Genomic DNA, 17,561 nt, shown 5'->3' with positions numbered 1-17,561 from the left:
TCTTTGCATCCCTAGGATAAATCCCACTTGATCAGAGTATCATCCTCTTAATGTATTGCTGAACTTGGTTTACTAACATTTGGTTAAGGATTTTTGCATCTATGTTCATCAGAAATATTGATCTGTAATTTTCTCTTCTCGTGGCATCTTTGTCTAGTTTTGATATCAGGGTAATGCTGGCCTTATAAAATGACTCTAGAAGTGTTTCCTCCTCTTGTATCTTTTGGAAGAGTTTGAGAAGGATTAGTATCACTTCTTTAAATGTGGGGAAGAATTCACCCCTGAAGCCATCTGGTCCTGGACTTTTGTTTGTTGGGAGGTTTATGATTACTGATTCAATCTCCTTACTAGTCATGGGTCTGTTCAGACTTTCTATTTATTCATGATTCTGTCTTGCTAGGTTGTATGTTTAGGAATTTATCCATGTCTTTTAGATTGTCCAATTTATTGGTATATAATTGTTCACATTAGTCTCTTGTGATTCTTTATATTTCTGTGGTATCAGTTGTACATCTCCTCTTTAATTTCTGATTTATTTATTCGTGTCCTCTGTTTCTTGGTGAGTCTAGCTAAAGGTTTGTCAATTTTGTTTAGGGTTAGGGTTAGGGTTAGTTTCACTTAGTTTCACTGATCTTTTCTATTAGTTAGTTTCACTGATCTTAGTTAGTGATCTTAGTTTCACTGATCTTTTCTATTCCCTTTTTAGTCATGTCCTTTCTTCTAACTTTGGGCTTCACTTGTTCTTCTTTTTCTAGTTCCCTGAGTTGTAAAGATAGGTTGTTTACTGAGATCTTATCAGTATGAACTCCCCTCTTAGAATTGCTTTTGCTGTATTCATAAGTTTTGGTGTGTTATATTTCCATTTCCATTTGTTTAAGGTATTTTTTGATTTCTCTTTTGATTCCTTCTTTGACCCATTGGTTGTTCAGTTGTATGGTGTTTAATCTCCACATATTTGTATTTTCCAGTTTTTCTTCTTAGAATTGATTTCTAGTTTCATAACGCTGATTAGAAAAGATTCCTTGACATGATTTCAATCTCCTTAACTTTCAGGAAACTTGTTTCGAGGCCTAACATATAACCTATCCCAAAGAATGTTCCATGTGCACCTGAGAAAAATGTGTATCTTGTTGCTTTTGGATGAAATGTTCTGTATATGTCTCTTAGACTACATGTTAGACCAAATGAACTTAAAGCCAATGTTTCTTTATTGATTTTCTGTGTGGATGATCATCTATTGATGAAAGTGGGATATAAAAGTCCCCTACTATTATTGTATTGCTATTTCTTCCTTTAGGTCTGTTAATATTTGTTTATATATTTATGTGCTTCTATGTGGGTGAATATTTACATATGTTATATCCTATTGTTGGACTGACCCCTTCATCATTATATAATGACTGTTTTTGTCTTTTATCACAGACTTCGTCTTAAAGTCTATTTTGTTGGCTATTAAACATGACTAACTCAGCTTTCTTTTGGTTTCCATTTGCATAGAATATCTTTTTCCCTCTCCTCACTTTCAGTCTGTGTGCGTCCTTACATATGAAGGAAGTCTCTTATAGGTACCATATAGATCTTTTTTTTTTAATCCATCAGCCACTCTGTCTTTTGATTGAAAAATTTGATCCATTTTACATTTAAAGTAATTTTGATAGCCATTTGGTTGTTTTGTGGCTCTTTTGTAATTCTTTTGTTCCTTTTTTCTTCTCTTGCTCACTTCCTTTGTGATTTGATGATATCTGTAGTAGTGTGGTTAGATTCCTATTCCTCTATCATTTGTGCATCCACTACAGTTTTTTGGTTTGTAACAAGTAACAAAGTATACTTGTAATAGTCTATTTTAAGTTGATAACTTACATTGGAACACATTCTAAAGCTGTACATTTTTACTGCTCTCTCATGTTTTATGTTTTTGAGGTCACAATTTATATATTTTTAGCTTCTGCATCCCTTTAAAATTATACTTATTTTTAATACTTTGGTCTTTTAAACTTCATTCTAGATTTAGCAGTGATTAACACAGAACCTTTACAACATTAGACTATTCTGAATTTTACTATACATTTACCTTTACCAAGGATTTATACTTTCATATGTTTCTGGGTATTAATTAGCACCTTTTCATTTCAGCTTAAAGAAGTCCATTTAACATTTCTTTGTAAGGCCAGACTAGAAGTGATGAACTCCTTGAGCTTTTGCTTGTCCAGAAAACTCTCTTCCTTCAATTCTGAAGGGCAACTTTGCCAGGTACAGTTTTCTTGATTAGCAGGTATTTTTTCTTTCAGCATTTGAAATATAGCATGATACTCCCTTCTGGTCTGCAAAGTTTCTGCTGAAAAATATGCTGATAGTCTTACGGGGGTTCCCTTGTATGTAACAAGTTGTTTTTCTTTTGCTGCCTTTAAAATTCTTTCCATGTCTTTAAGTTTTGAGACTTTAATTATGTGTCTTGGTGTTAGTCTCTTTAAGTTCATCTTACTTGGAACTCTCTGGGCTTCCTGAATCTGGGTATCTGTTTCCTTCGCAGGCAGAGGCAGTTTTTAGCCACTGTTTCTTCAAATGTATTTTCTGCCCCTTTCTTTTTCTCTTCTCCTTCTGGGACCCCTATAATGTAAATGGTAGACCACTTGATGTTGTCCCATAATTCTCTTATATTATCTTCACTCTTTTTCATTTTCTCTGCTTGCTGCTCTGGTGGGATACCTTCCACCACCCTGTCTTTGAGTTCACTGATCCTTTCTACTACTTCATCAAATCTGTTAAACCCTTTTATATTTTTCAGTTCAGTTATTGTATTCTTCGGCTCTGTGACTTCTGTGTGGTACATTCCTGTATTTTCTATCTCTTTGTTAAACTTCTCGCTATGCTCATGCATTGTTCTCCTGAGCTCAGTAAGCATCTTTAAGACTGTTATTTTGAACTCTTTTATCAGGTAGATCACTCATCTCTGTTTCATTAAGGTCTTTCCCCAAGGTTTTACTTTGTTCTTTCATTTGGAATATACATTTATTTCTTCATTTTCCTTGACTCTGTGTTGGTTTTTTTAATGCGTTAGATAAAACACCCGCCTCTCCCAATCTTGAAGGAGTGCCTTCTTGTAGGAGATGAACCTTATCATTCAACCCTTAGTTATCTCTTAAATTTCTAGGATTGTCTAAGCAGCCTACTTTATTCTTAGGGGCTCTCCGTAGTTGAGAGCGTGCTGTTGGGGAAGATCTCAGCACCTTGATTCAGGCTGACTGGAAGTCAGAACCTCGGGCAGCAGCTTTTAAAGAATGCAAATATACCTCTTTTAAGGGAAGACTTGGAGATGGGCTTTTCTGTCCGCTCCCTCCACACTGAGTCCTACAGTGACGGTTGGTTAAGAATTGTTTCTTTGTTTGCTACTGTCCCACTAAACCCATGAACACAAGTCCACTGGCTACAAGAGCCAATCATCAAGGGATATGTTCTCTGGGTGACAGCTACAAAAGCCAGAGTGCCAGACAAGTATACAAGCTCCTTTCTCAGAGACACTGGTGACCAGGGGTGGACCAGAGAGTAAGTGAAAAGATATGCCCACCCTATCCTCCAAGGTCTCTGAAGAGGATTACAGTCCCTTAGGTGTATGTTTAATTAGAAGCCTGCCCCGTGGGCCACAGCCAGGAAGATAAGCAAATAGGCCTCTTTCACAGAAAAACTGGTACTTTTCAGTCAGCTGCTTTTGCACTGGGTCCTGGAGTACAGCCAGGTGAGTGCACAAGAGCCCTTTAAAAACTATTTCTCAGTTTAGTGTATAGCCTATGGGTCTCATGGACACAAACCCCATTGGCTTTCCAAGCTTGATGTTTGGAAGGCTCATGTCTCAGGTGCAGGTGTTAAAAATTGGGGTGCTAGATGTGGGGTTTTCAAAACCTTCACTCCTGAGGGAGAAGCTCAGAGTTGTCAGATTCCTCCAATTGCCCTCTGTTCCTGGCTGTACCTGTCCAGAACAGTTTTTGTCTGGCTGAACTGCTGGGAAGGAAGAGGAAAGGAGTGTGCATTGCTTCAAATACTGCAGATTCTCACTGTTCTTTATGAATCTTGGCAAATTTTTCCTGAATATATGTTTCTTCATTTGCTATATGTCTGCAGGACCATTTCTAGACACTAGATGACTATGATTTCAGAATTTTCACTAGTTTCACTGGGGAGTAGATTTACAGAGCTCCTCCTACTGTCAAGCTGGATGTGCCTCTCAGGTCACTTTTTATGGCCAAGATGTTTTCTTGATTATTGTTTTAAATATTACCCCTTGGAATATTTTAGGTTACTTTGTTTTGACTGGCTTCATTAAAGGTTCAAATTATATAGATGTTAGACCTCCTTTGATTATCTTCCATTTCAACTACTATTTCTCTGACAATTTTTTTTCTTCTTCTTCTTCCTTTCCATTCTCTGTTTTCCTATAATGCTCTTTATTAAATTTTCACTTTACTCTACTTCCTCTTGGGCATCTTATAATTTACTCATTTCTCATGTAATTTTTTCTTTTTTTTCTTTTTGGCTTGAATTCAATTGACTCCTATTACATTTCTTCTTGTTTTTTTGTCCATCACTATTCTTTGTATTTCTCACTCAAAAGTGTTTTTATGCTTATTTGATGATAGTTCATTCAGTTTAGAGTGTTTACAGTGTAAGCTTTTGTTTTTTCAGTTCAGTCCACTACTTAAGTTTCTTTTATGGATCTAAAATCCTTTTATGGTTACTGGGTTTTAATGGATTAATTCGGGGTTGGGGGGGAAGGTGGGAGTGAGCAAAAATTGTTTTTTCTTGCTTCCCTTTTTATTCCTGCAGGCTTTTGAATTTCCTTGTTTTCCTTCACTGTCACACTTCTAAGGGGAGCTATCCCTTTTCTGTATATCTCATTCTCCCTCAGAAGCAATGCTTCTCTGATGCTGCCACTTCAGGTCCCATTGTCTTTCTAATCAATTCCCTATACATTGTGTTGTGAACTACTATGTCCTGACCTGTGTTCAGCATTTTGGCATTTAGCAATAGGCCTTAATCTTTCTGGGGATGCTTCTGTTTGTGCTTCTTCTCATCTGTCCATGGCCCTCTACTCTTAAGCCTCTCTTCTCTCTGGGAACCCACAGGTCTGCAATGGTGGGAAGACAGAAGAACTCTTTTGGACCTTATTTCTCTGCTTAATATTATAACCTTCTAATTGCTTTCTTTGTCTCCTAGTCATGCTGAAGAGATGAGTGATATGTGGTTTTATTTCTTCTGATTATTGATTGGATGATTTTTTTTTTAAGAATGAGGAAACCCAGGGAGTTGCCACTGTCCTCCAAAAACCTTTGTAAGAAGGCTTTTAAATATGGATTAAATCCCTTTATTAGACACAAGGTTTTAATTTTCTTCTTCGCTTCCACTGTTGTCAGGTTTTGTCAGTTGTATTTTTCTGAATGTAATTTGTTGATTTCATACATATTTTCTTTTGTTTAATTTCATATATATTTTCAAGCTCATTCACATAATGTTCTTAATATTCTTTTACTAACTTTTATGTAGAATCAGGAATAATAACTAAGATTATCATTCTTGATCAGTCTTTTTAAAATACTGACAAAACCTGTGACATTTCTCCCACCAAAGGTGAAATCTATGCTCCCTCCCCTAGAATTTTTGAGAACGGTGACTTCTTCCACCAATAATGTCCTCTGGTTGTGGTGCTATATGAATTCTGGGGCTAAGTTATAAAATGCCTTGTGGTTTCTTGGTGGTTCTATGGGGATGTCTGCTCCAGGGAAAGTCAGCTGCCATTTTAAGAAATCTGACTATCCTGAGACCACAATACTGTAAAAGTGGCAAAAAGAAAGACAACACTATAAGCATGAAGGCAACTAAAACACAAACACACCATGCTTCTTACTAGTCTATCCTGAGGACAATGCATGCACTTTGCCTTCACAAATCCTGAACATTTTCAGTACACTGACAGAAACACAGTTTAGAGGGCAAAGAATTCAAATAAGAAATATTACACAGGAAACTACAGAAGTGTAGATGTAAATGGATGAGGCTGTCAGTATAGTGGGTGCCTCACATACTCATATGTGAATAACTAGTTTTGAATATATTTTTAGTCTGTTACCACTACTTCACATTAAGAAGTGGAGAGCAATTAAGATTTAACATGCAATGCAGAAGTATCCCTATCACCACTCAGTGAATGTGTTGCATTCTTAACTGTGAAAAGCAACATTTCTAGGAATGTTAATATTATAGTATACAACAAGTACAGTGAAAAGACTTTAAAAAAAAAAAAAAGGATGGATTAGGTAAGTTTAGAAAACATCAGCACCTACTATAATGCCTGGAACCAATGGGTAATCAATTAATATTTATCAGATGAATGTGAATCAGTTCCATACAAGTACCTCATCAGCCCAGATGAGTTTCTGGGTCTAAATTACCACAAGCATGACTTGCAATAAAAAGTTACAGGGAACTATATTCAGTATCTTGTAGTAACCTATAATGAAAAAGAATATGAAAACAAATATATGTATATGTATGACTGAAACATGCTGTACACATTGTAAACTGACTATACTTCAATTTAAAAAAAGGCATTTAACCTTAGGTGAGGACAGGGGGCAGCTACTGAACTATCCATTCATATCCTTCAAATTTTTGGTCCCTCTGGAACCATATCTACTTCCTTAAGAATAGTTTATTCTCTTTCAACGTTAACATATTTTTTTGAAACATCTAATCTGTTATGACTCCCTAAGGAAAAAAGATACTGCTGATTATTTTTAGGCTAGGGAGGAGAAAAGGAATGGCTGTGATACTTAAGTGGAGTTTAGTAAGTTATTCTGTAGTTCTAAAGTGAGTAAGTACATCACCTATGACATACGTGAACAACTGAAAATAACTTGTGAATAACCTACCAAATCCAGGAACACTTTTGAGACTGGCTTTGAGGCAAATTTTCTCTAATCTGAGGTAGCTATATCTCATCAGGCAACTCCACAGGAACATCCAGTCCATTCTTGTCCGATGATTCATGATAATGACACTTCTTTCTCCCGGAACAAATGCATCACCTGTTATAATCACTTTTACACCAAACATGGTTTCCAGTAATGCCTAAGGAAAAAACAATATAGATACATAACAATTTAAAGTTATGATTTCCTATAGGTAAATTTTATCATGTCCTATAAATAAATCTACTTTCTAATAAGTCAAAACATAGTGTTTCCCATTATTCTTGCTTCTATAATAAAAAATCAGGAAAAGAAGTTAACCTGGAAAAGTATAAAGGCACTGTTTCTCTTGTCAGTTTTACTAATTTAAGTTTCTGGTACTTTCCTAACTTAAAAATGCTAACTTTCATTGAAATCTTCAATATAGATTATTAAAACAAAAAAAAGTGCAAAAGGCATACAAGATTCCACTGTATATTTTGTAACGTCATAGATACATAAGATTACTTTTTTAAATAAAAAGGATAGTCGAGAAATTTAACACTGAATCTAGGGCTGAGGGAACAGAAAGTCAAAATTTTCATTTTAGACCTTTGTGGACTGTTCAAAAAAAAAAAACAAATACACTTATCTGTTTATTTTTTAAAATATACAAAGAATAACTAGATGTTTACTAAAGTGCGGGAGCCCCAGTACCTACAAGAGTGCTTGACGTAGAAGATGCTCAAATATTTGTTGAATTTGCTTAATTAACTTTTCTGGTGGCCAGGCATATAATATATATAAAATATTCTGAAGTATATAACAGACTAAAAGTTCTTGAAAGAACAATAACTGATAGTAAGAATCCCTGATTACTGATTTTAATGCCCATTTAAATTTTTTGATAATTTACAAGTAACAAATTTACTAGTTAATATATGACTACAGGAGAGAAAACTGGTCCAAGGCAGATAAAAGATAAGAAAATCAAAGGTTCCCTTTGGCAGTATCATGAAAACTTTGATCAAATGTAGCAAATAAACTGTGGTATAGTCTGACAATGGAATATGATACAACAATAAAAATAAATGAACTATGGGTATCTACAGCAACATGGATGACATACAAGCATAATACTGAGAGAAACAAAAGAAATAAGAATATATACATTAAAATTAGGAGAGTTCCCTTTTCTCCACACCCTCTCCAGCATTTATCGTTTGTGGACTCTTGAATGATGGCCATTCTGACTGGCGTGAGGTGATACCTCGTCATAGTTTTAATTTGCATTTCTAGCGCAACTGAGCATCTTTTCATGTGCCTATTGGCCCTATGTATGCCTTCACTGGAGAAATGTTTGTTTAGGTCTGCCCAGTTTTGGATTGGGTTGTTTGCCTTTTGGTTATTAAGTTGTATGAACTGTCTATATAAGCTGGAAATTAAGCCCTTGTCAGTCTCATCTTTTACATCTATTTTCCCCCATTCCATAGGCTGTCTTTTTGTTTTGCATATGCAAAAAGCTTATAAGTTTAATTAGGTCCCATTTATTTTTGCTTTTATTTCTATTGCTTGTGTAGAATGCCCTAGGAGAACATTGCTAAGATTTATGTCAGAGACTGTTTTCTTCTAAGAGGTTTAAAAAGTCTTGTCTTATGTTTAAGTCTTCAAGACATTCTGAGTTTATTTTTGTGTATGGTCTGAATGTTCTGACTTCACTGATTTACATGCAGCTGTCTAGTTTTCCCAACACCATTTGCTGAAAAGACTGTCTTTACTCCATTGTATGTTCTTGTCTCCTTTGTCAAAGATTAATTGACCAAAAGTTTGTGGGTTTGTTTCTGGGCTCGCTGTTCTGTTCCATTGGTCCATATGCCTGTTTTTGTACTGTTTTGATTACTGTTGGTCTCTAGTATTATCTGAAGTCTGGGAGGGTTATTCCTCCAGGGTCATTCTTTTTCTTCAGTATTGCTTTGGCAATTCTGGGTATTTTTTGATTCCATATAAGTTTTAGGATTATTTGTTCTAGTTCTGTGAAAAATGTCCTGGGTAATTTGATAGGGATTGTATTAAATTTCTAGATTGCTTTGGGTAGTATGGCCATTTTAACAATGTTAATTCTTTCAACCCAAGAGCATAGAATATCTTTCCTTTTCTTTAAGTCATCTTTAATTTCCTTAATGTTTTGTAGTTTTCTGCATATAAGCCTTTCACTTCCTTGGTCAGATCGATTCCTAAGTATTTTATTTTTTTGGATGCAATTTTAAAAGAGATTGTTTTACTTTTCTGATATTTCATTGTTAGTGTAAAGAAATGCCACTGATTTCTCTATGTTAATCTTGTATTCTGCTACCTTGCCGAATTCTTTTATCAGCGCTAGTAGTTTTTGTGTGGAGGCTTCAGGGTTTTCTATATATACTATCATGTCAGCCACATACAAGGACAATTTTACCTGGAACCCTCCTATACCTTGGTGTAGAGCTTGGTGCAGCTGTTATAGAAAACAGTATGGCGATTCTTCAAAAGACTAAAAATAGACTTACCATATGATCCAGCAACCCCACTCCTGGGCATATATCCAGACGGAACCTTAATTCAAAAAGATACATGCACTGCAGTGTTCACAGCAGCACTATTTACAATAGTCAAGACATGGAAACAACCTAAATGTCCATCAACAGATGACTGGATAAAGAAGCTGTGGTGTAGTTATACAATGGAATACTACTGAGCCATTAAAAAAGAATAAAATGCCATTTGCAGTAACATGGATGGACCTGGAGATTGTCATTCTAAGTGAAGTAAGCCAGAAAGAGAAAGAAAAATACCATATGATATCACTTATATGTGGAATCTTAAAAAAAAGAAAAAAAAAAAACAAATGAACTTACTTACAAAACAGAAACAGACTCACAGACATTGAAAACAAACTTATGGTTATGGGGGTCAGGGGAAAGGATAAATTAAGAGTTCAATATATATATATATAAAATAGATGAACAAGTTTATACCATATAGCACAAGGGACTATATTCAATATCTTGTAGTAACTTAAGGTAAAAAAAAAGAACATGAAAACAAATATATGTATGTTCATGTATGATGGAAGCATTATGCTGTACACCAGAAATTGGCACAACATTATAAATTGACTATACTTCAATAAATATATATATATATATATATATATAAACTAAAAAAATATATAAATATACATTAAGTGTCCACATTTAAAACTTTCTAAAACAGACAGTAGTTAAGATATTCTGGGGGTAAATACATATAGGTAGTAAAATTATAAAGACCAGCAAGGCAATAACTAACTTACAAGTCAGGTTACTGGCTCTTCTACTAAATAGGATGGTGTTGTGATTGAGAAGCTAGGTGGCTTGCTGGCTGAAATATCTGAAGTATTACAGAGTATTAACATATTAACAGAGTAAAACATTATCATTTGGGCTAAAGTAGCTACAAAATGCCTGTGGTTTTCATCAAATTTTCAAAAGTGTCCATGACCACTCATAATTATAACCCCTTCTCCAAAGTCTGGGAAGTTAAGTTCCAATACAGAAGAGACTTCATGATGGAGAGGATCACGGAGGAGTCCACTAAACTTGGACCCGCAGCAAGAAATACAAGTATAAAGGGCCATCACCTACCAAAATGAATCAGTGAATTATGTGTCTTGGCCCAGACGATATGTCTGAAGTCACTATCCAATGTGACATCAGCCCCACTCTGCATTCCAACTATGATATATACTCAAAATCCGAAAAAAATTAAAACACAGGATGCCCTTTCTTTAACTAGCAGAAAGAGCAAGTTGACTACTAATTGTGCATTGTACTATAGAATAAAAATCTTAAGCCTATGAATCCCAAACCTCAACTCTAACCTTGCATGTGCAATTTCTCATACATGTTTCCTATGGATCCCAAAATAATCTTCAGCTTTTCATTGAAGAAAATGTCAAAATAATGAAATCCCAGGCTGTTTTGTTTGTCCAGGATAAACATATCACAAGGTATGTCTTCCCTGCCATCCAGCACTGTATCAGCACTGTGCCTGAAAAGTTACATACAACCTTCTGGGCAGCCTGGTTGGTCCATCCATCTGTCCGTCCTTCCTTCCTCCCTACTTCCCCCTTGAAAATTTCACAGGGAAGTACCTACAACAGACCAGCACCTATCAGTAAGTCCAGCTTAGCCAGTTTTTTCTGAATGGTGGACCAATTTCTCTAACTGACCATCAGATGAAGTGACTGGTTTGCATATTGTTTTCAACACAAGAATCATATTCAGCACCAGACCACTCACATCTCAAACATTCCTTCTTATGTCTCCACTCACCCCTCATCCATGCTAGTACAGGTAAATGAAGTATACGATAAACAGATGTATGACATAATTCTGCTATAATAGTATTGGTACTAGTAGAATCAGCTACTATAAAATCCAGCATTTCTACCAGAATAATAGATTTCAATTGTGTACGTGGCTGTGCAGAAAGGACTATACTTCCCAGATTCTATTACAGCTTTTAGCTGTTCTCATTAATGGGGTGAGCAAGAGAGATTAGGTGCAACTTGTAATTCACTGGTCTAAAGGAAAAGTGCTGGCTCTGCCCTTCCTTCCGTCTCCACTTCCTGCTGACTAGGGCAAAAAAGTGGTGGTGAACAGTGGCTCATACAGAAGAGGTTATTATGCCAGGCTGGGTGGGAAGAATCTGAGTCCTTGAATGACATCAGGGAGCAGAGCTATCCTGCCAACCTGGACCTGAGAGTGAAGCAAGTTCTACCTTATTTAAGCCACTATGTTTAGAATTTTCTTTGATAATGCAGTTTAGCCTACCCCCTAAAACTTACATAGTAGCAAACACTTACTGCTTACTTTGCAAAGGGTGTATTCATGATCTCATCTAGTCATCACAATAACTCTCTGAGGTAGGTGGTGTTACAACTCCTTTTTTACAGATGAAGAGAAGTTTAGAGAAGTTAAATAGCTTAGCCAGGTTCAAATGACTTAGAAGGTGGTAAGGCCAACAGTGAAACCAAATGTCTGTCTCTAATATCTCTACCAATAAGCACCCTGCTTATATGATTCTCCAAACAAATTATACTGATTGGACACTGGAAAGCATAACATTTGCAATGATTTCCACCAATGTGGTATCTCAAAAAGTTCTCAAAACTCTTAAGGTTTTGGTAGAGAGATTCAGCCAAAAACATGTGCTTCATAAGCAAAAATTATAAACTATATAAATTTTATGATATTAAAGAAAAGTAGAGCAGCAACCTATAACTTATAAAAGAAAATCATTTACCTCTAAATGTTTGGCTTTAGTATCAGACATACACTGCTGAATCTGGAATGGATCTCCAAAGATCATCTACTCCAATTTCCTTATTTTACAGATGATGAAATAAAAACCTTTAAAAAAGTTACATAAGTGATTTGAAAATTTATAATGTTCGATACAAAGTGTCTCTGGTTTTATAAAGGCTGTAAATGGAATTAATTAACATCTAGACAATTTGTAGATGACTTTTTAGAAATAGCTACTTGTGATGGTTGATTTTGTGTGAACTAAACAATATGCTTATTTTACTTAATATATATGATATTTCATGGAGAAATGCTTTGTAAATAGGCAAGTGATACTGATTAAAGAAACACTACAAAATGAATATTTTATATTAAATCATATGTTTGAGGGCTGCAACAATACTTTAAAGATGATTTAAAAATCTAACTCTTAAAAAGTCATGGCCCAGCAAGTCAACCTCTGCCCGCTAGCAAAGGAAGTAGTCTTTCAGTCCAATGAAAGCCAGAAAAGAAACCAGTCAAGCTGTGCAAATCTACAACTAGGAAAAGACAGTGTAGGTAAAAAACTACTATCTCCACAAGGACAGCGGTCATATCCGTCCTGTTGATCATTACATCCTAGAAGAAAGCTAGGATGGTGGACACTTAATAAGTAATCGCTCAATGAATGTACAGGATCCTGCTGCTACTTTTTCAACAAACACAAGTTACAAAACAAGTCATTCTTCTGTTAAGAAAAAGAAATTCTGCCGAAAAGAATAAGGCAGATCCATACTGATAATGTAGGAATTGTACAAATACTCAGTGCAAAGTATTTCTTGCCAACTTTCCTCTTCCACTACAAGGGAATCATCACACTAATGAAACTGATTTTATTACAAATTGTCAGTTTCTCAGATTTTTTTTCCCATGGCCTGAAAGAATTCCAAACCTTCTTTTGAAACAATCATGAGGTGCCTCAGGTAAAAAAGTGCCAGGTGACTCTGACCAATCCTTGAAGGTTTTCCTATCACCTAAGGCTTTAATGGCAGCAGACAAACTGGGTTTACTCTTAATTCTGCTTAAATAGTTTGCTTAAATGTGTGAACTTGGGCAAATTATTAAACTTTTCAAAGCTTCTATTTCATCTTCTGTAAAGTGGGGTAATGGTGACACGTGAAATGAAGCCATCCTCTTAACGCACTTAGTACAATATCTGCCACATAAGTGGTCAACAGCTATGATCACAATTATCCTTGGGTTTTTACTTCGATTTTCTCTTTTAACAAAACCTCCTAATTCTTCTCCTTATGTCTGAATTAAATATGCTACACTATACCACAGATATTTATATACCGGTATGCTACAGTCCCTTCTAATTTGACTAATCTGACTCTGACAAAATAAAAATCAATAGGCGAGGCCACCCTGGTAAGGTGTCCTTCTCTGGTGTGTAACTTACCACGGGTAGCGTGAGCCAGGTTGCCACAATGCGGTTGTTGATCCAGCGATACCAAGATGGGTTTATAAACATCAAAGGTAAAAAGGGACCCAGCATGAAAATGCTTCCAAAAAAGCTTCCCCAAAATAGAGTAAGTATAAAGTAAATCCCTCTCCATGACACCATGATTCTGAAAGACACAAAAAAAGGATATATTTTGTTACTATACATAGAACTGCCTAAATTCAATTTCAGAATGATACATATAATAATCTTTTCTTAAAGGGGCAACAAAAATGGCTCTGATAAAAGGATACGAGCTTGAATACTGTAGCAGTAACCCTCTTACATGTCCTACCAGTCTACCAAGTTGTCAGTACATTAGAAATGGATGCTTTCAACAGAGTAAATGACCTCAAAAAAAAAAAAAAAAAGCTGTTTAGTTTAAGAAGCCTTTGATTTTTTTCTCGTTATTAGTATTAACATAAAACTGTATATTTTTTTCCAAGATGTTATCCAACACAAAATTTTTAAATATTACAGAGTTGTTTTTTTTTAAATCTCTTACTATAAAAGTAGGCTTAATGGAGTAAGAATTGCAGAACAGCTTCCTAAGGGTGACTATGCCTAAAAGTGATGGCACTTTTACAGAGTGCACTAAAAAAAATTTTTTTAATCTAGAAATATTAATTCTTTACATTAGAATCTAAAAGTAGTATCTTTGGGCAATTGGTCTTAAACTGACTTCTGCTTAACCTTTTAGCTCATAAAGAGCCAGACTCCACACTCACTTCCCTAAATTATTTTGCCAAAGGATTACTTTTGAGAATCCTTATAACCAGATGAACATAATATTGATGTTTTAAAATAAACTATTGGAAACAGTCTAAAATGAATATCTGATTTTACAACCTAAACTATATTAGAGCAAAAATATAGTTTGCCTGAAGACAATAACTGTTGGAAAACATTAAAACCATGAAAATAATAATGGCCTTAAAATTTATTTATTAAAAAAAGTTATCTTAAAAATCAAGACCTCTGATTATTTGAAAAGAATCACAACAGGAAAAAGAAGTAAAATTTCAAATGTCATGACAGTGTTATGTACAAAATCCTTCAAGGTACAAATAGAACAAATATCTACTAAGAACTGGCTTTCTACTAACCTCTAGATCTGAACTTCTAAGAAATGGGTTGAGGGGAGTGAGGGTGGAGAAAAAGACCACTGGAAAACAGTGGCCAGTATGCTCACACACAAGGCCCAGGATCGTCCGTATTCCTACACACCCTTGGCTTTGCTTTCTCTGAGGCTCAGCTCCTCCTCTTTGCATTAAAAGATACTATAGGCAGCTTCTCTCCAGTCTAACTTAAAGCATTTAATAATAGTAATAATAATAGAAGCTTCTAAATTCAGTATCCTCAACCCTTACTTCTTTTCATAACCCCCAACCCCTGCAATGCTGCTACTCTGTTTGAAACCACCCCCTCATCCCCAGAACTACCTTTTAAAAATCTGTTTCTGCCAATTAGCCATGAGCTAGTTCTCCATTTAGATACTCACCCCTGAACTCCCTAAAGGGCTGCACTACACACTGTTTCCATGTACAACTACCTCCTCATCAAAGGCTCTGACACGCGTCTTCCTCATTTGACATCGTTAAAAGAAACAAAAATTATAATTGAAGGAGCTTAGATATAATCTAATAAAATTTTTGAATTTACAGTGATGAAGCTGAGGACCAGACGAGTTAAGCTGACTTTCCTAAATCCATATAACCAGTTAGTAGCATCAAATCTTCTTTGCCTTTTGCTCCTCCCAGTATATACCATGCTACCTCTCTCCTGTAAAGGATGTGGGAATCAGAGAACTGAGTCAACGTTTAAACATGTATTTAAACATAAACTTAGATATAAAGAGATCATGAATACACTGGGATTTCTCAGACCAATTCTAATCCAAAATTACTTTTCCATTCTACTCTTATTTCCTCCCTAACCTCTCAATTATTTGTTCAATGATTCAGTAAACATACAGAGAGATTCCTACTGTGTGTCAGGCACAGTGCTGGTCATTTGGAGATACAACAGTGACTATGACAGACATACCAAGCTCTCACAAACCGAATGGTCTCTCCATCTCCTCCTTATGAACTCTGCATGTAATCTAGCCCTATTCTTTCTCTTCTTCCAAGTCTCAAGGATTTGATAGAAAACTTAGTTAAGAATTATATGAGCTACACATTTATTTAGAATAGTTAAAATTAAAAAAAAAAAAAAACTGACAAAGCCAAGTCCTGGTAAGGATGCAGACCAATCAGACATCACATACACTGCAGGTGGGAATGCAAAATGGTATGGCCATGATAGAAAACAGCTTTACAGTTTCTTAAAATGTTAAATGTACAATTACCATATAACCCAGCAATCCCCACTACTGCATATCCAGGACAAATTAAAAACTTACGTTGACACATAAACCTGTACACAACTGTTTAGAGCAGCATTATTCATAAGTGCAAAAAACTGGAAACAACCCAAATGTCAAGTCAGGGGGTGAGTCGATAAACACATGCTTTTGTATCCAGAGAACTGAATCCTACTCAGCAATGTAAAGACAAATGACTGATACATACAACATCTGGGGTTAATCTCAAACACATTATGCTGAATGAAGGAACCAAGGCTCAAAAGGTATGATTTCTTTTTAACTGTATGATTTCATTCATATGACATTCCGGAAGAGGAAAATCTGTAAGGAGGGAAACAGGTCAGTTGTTGCCAAAGGTGACGGGTAGGGAGAGGGTTTGACTGGGAAGGCACAGCACAAGGGAAGTTTTAGGGGTTGAGGAAACAGTTCTTATTTCCTGATCGCAGTGCTGGTTATACGGCTGTGCATTTTATTTTTACTGATCTTTTACTGTATGTAGATTAAGAATTAAATTAAAAAGATTATGCTATAGGAGATAAAATCTGATAGAATATTCATTAAGCTTTTATGATGTGGGGAATTCTACATGTCTGGATTATTTCAATTATAATAATATCTAAAATATGTCAAACTTTTAGAATACGCCAGGCACTGTTTCATATATTTTAAACATGTGAACTTGTTTAACACTCACAATTAACCCTGGTGTAGATATTTTCATTACCCTACATTTCATATGTAAGGATATTGAGGCACAAAGTGGTTAAAAAACATGCTCAAGATTATACAGCTAGTAAATGGCAGAGCTGGGATTTGAATCCGAGTAATTACGGCGTCAGAGCATGTGTTCAGTCTAAAATGTTACACTGTTTTTTTCAAATATATTGCTTCTGTAATTAAACATACACACTTTAAAATAAGCAATATATAAAATCAAGATGTCACAAATCTAAACCAATTTTTAATACCTCATGCAAAAATTACTCTGAATGTTAGAGAAGTTCACAGAAACTTAGCAAATCTAGTGTCCCTAGTACTTGACATATAGCACACAAAAACTTGGGGAGAGCCAGGGATAGGAGTTGCCAGCTTTTGCTGGCAGAAAGTCTGGCTAAATAACTGGTAAATTAAACATCTAATCTTTTAAATCCTTTAAAATAAAAAATAAAGGCCACATCATTGAAAAGTAATTACAAACACTGTAATTTAATATTTTTGTGCATTCTTTGTATAATACTGATAGCATTCTCAAAAAAAGAAAAGTCATCTGGAAAAGAAATAACCATAGTTTTAAAATGGCATATCCATTTTATTGCCAAATACAGAGATATAGAACCAAACTGCAGATCTTCTTGAAAAGCTATGCCTACTGCACTATCCCAGGAGCGTTTTCCCTGAATACCGCTTTCCTTCTGGTGAGTTAGTAAGGTCTCTTACCCCACTAACTT

At 35.4% G+C, this 17,561-nt stretch overlaps 1 protein-coding gene and 1 long non-coding RNA gene across 7 annotated transcripts in view; one reads left to right on the top strand and one right to left on the bottom strand.

The window, feature by feature from the left end:
- The window catches only part of LCLAT1 (lysocardiolipin acyltransferase 1), a 162,812-nt gene that overhangs the window by 85,399 nt on the left and 59,852 nt on the right, over nt 1–17,561 (bottom strand). For 5 of the 6 annotated variants that reach the window (XM_032497295.1, XM_032497296.1, XM_014557946.2 and 2 more), the window contains exons 2-3: nt 13,704–13,872; nt 6,921–7,119 (exon numbers count right to left, since the gene is read on the bottom strand). In XM_032497295.1, coding sequence (XP_032353186.1) covers nt 6,921–7,119; nt 13,704–13,868 — 364 coding nt within the window. In that variant the 5' untranslated portion in view covers nt 13,869–13,872. Of the gene's footprint in view, nt 1–6,920; nt 7,120–12,260; nt 12,368–13,703; nt 13,873–17,561 lie in introns of those variants that run through there. The other variant, XM_014557944.2, reaches the window with a different exon arrangement.
- The window catches only part of LOC116668927, a 121,776-nt gene that overhangs the window by 82,771 nt on the left and 21,444 nt on the right, over nt 1–17,561 (top strand). The gene's annotated exons all lie outside the window — the stretch shown is intronic.

This window comes from Camelus ferus, chromosome 15, assembly GCF_009834535.1.
Source record: "Camelus ferus isolate YT-003-E chromosome 15, BCGSAC_Cfer_1.0, whole genome shotgun sequence".
NCBI classification, from domain to species: Eukaryota; Metazoa; Chordata; class Mammalia; order Artiodactyla; family Camelidae; genus Camelus; species Camelus ferus.
The sequence above is the reverse complement of the archived record's forward strand: the minus strand, read 5'-3'. Positions and strand labels throughout refer to the sequence as shown.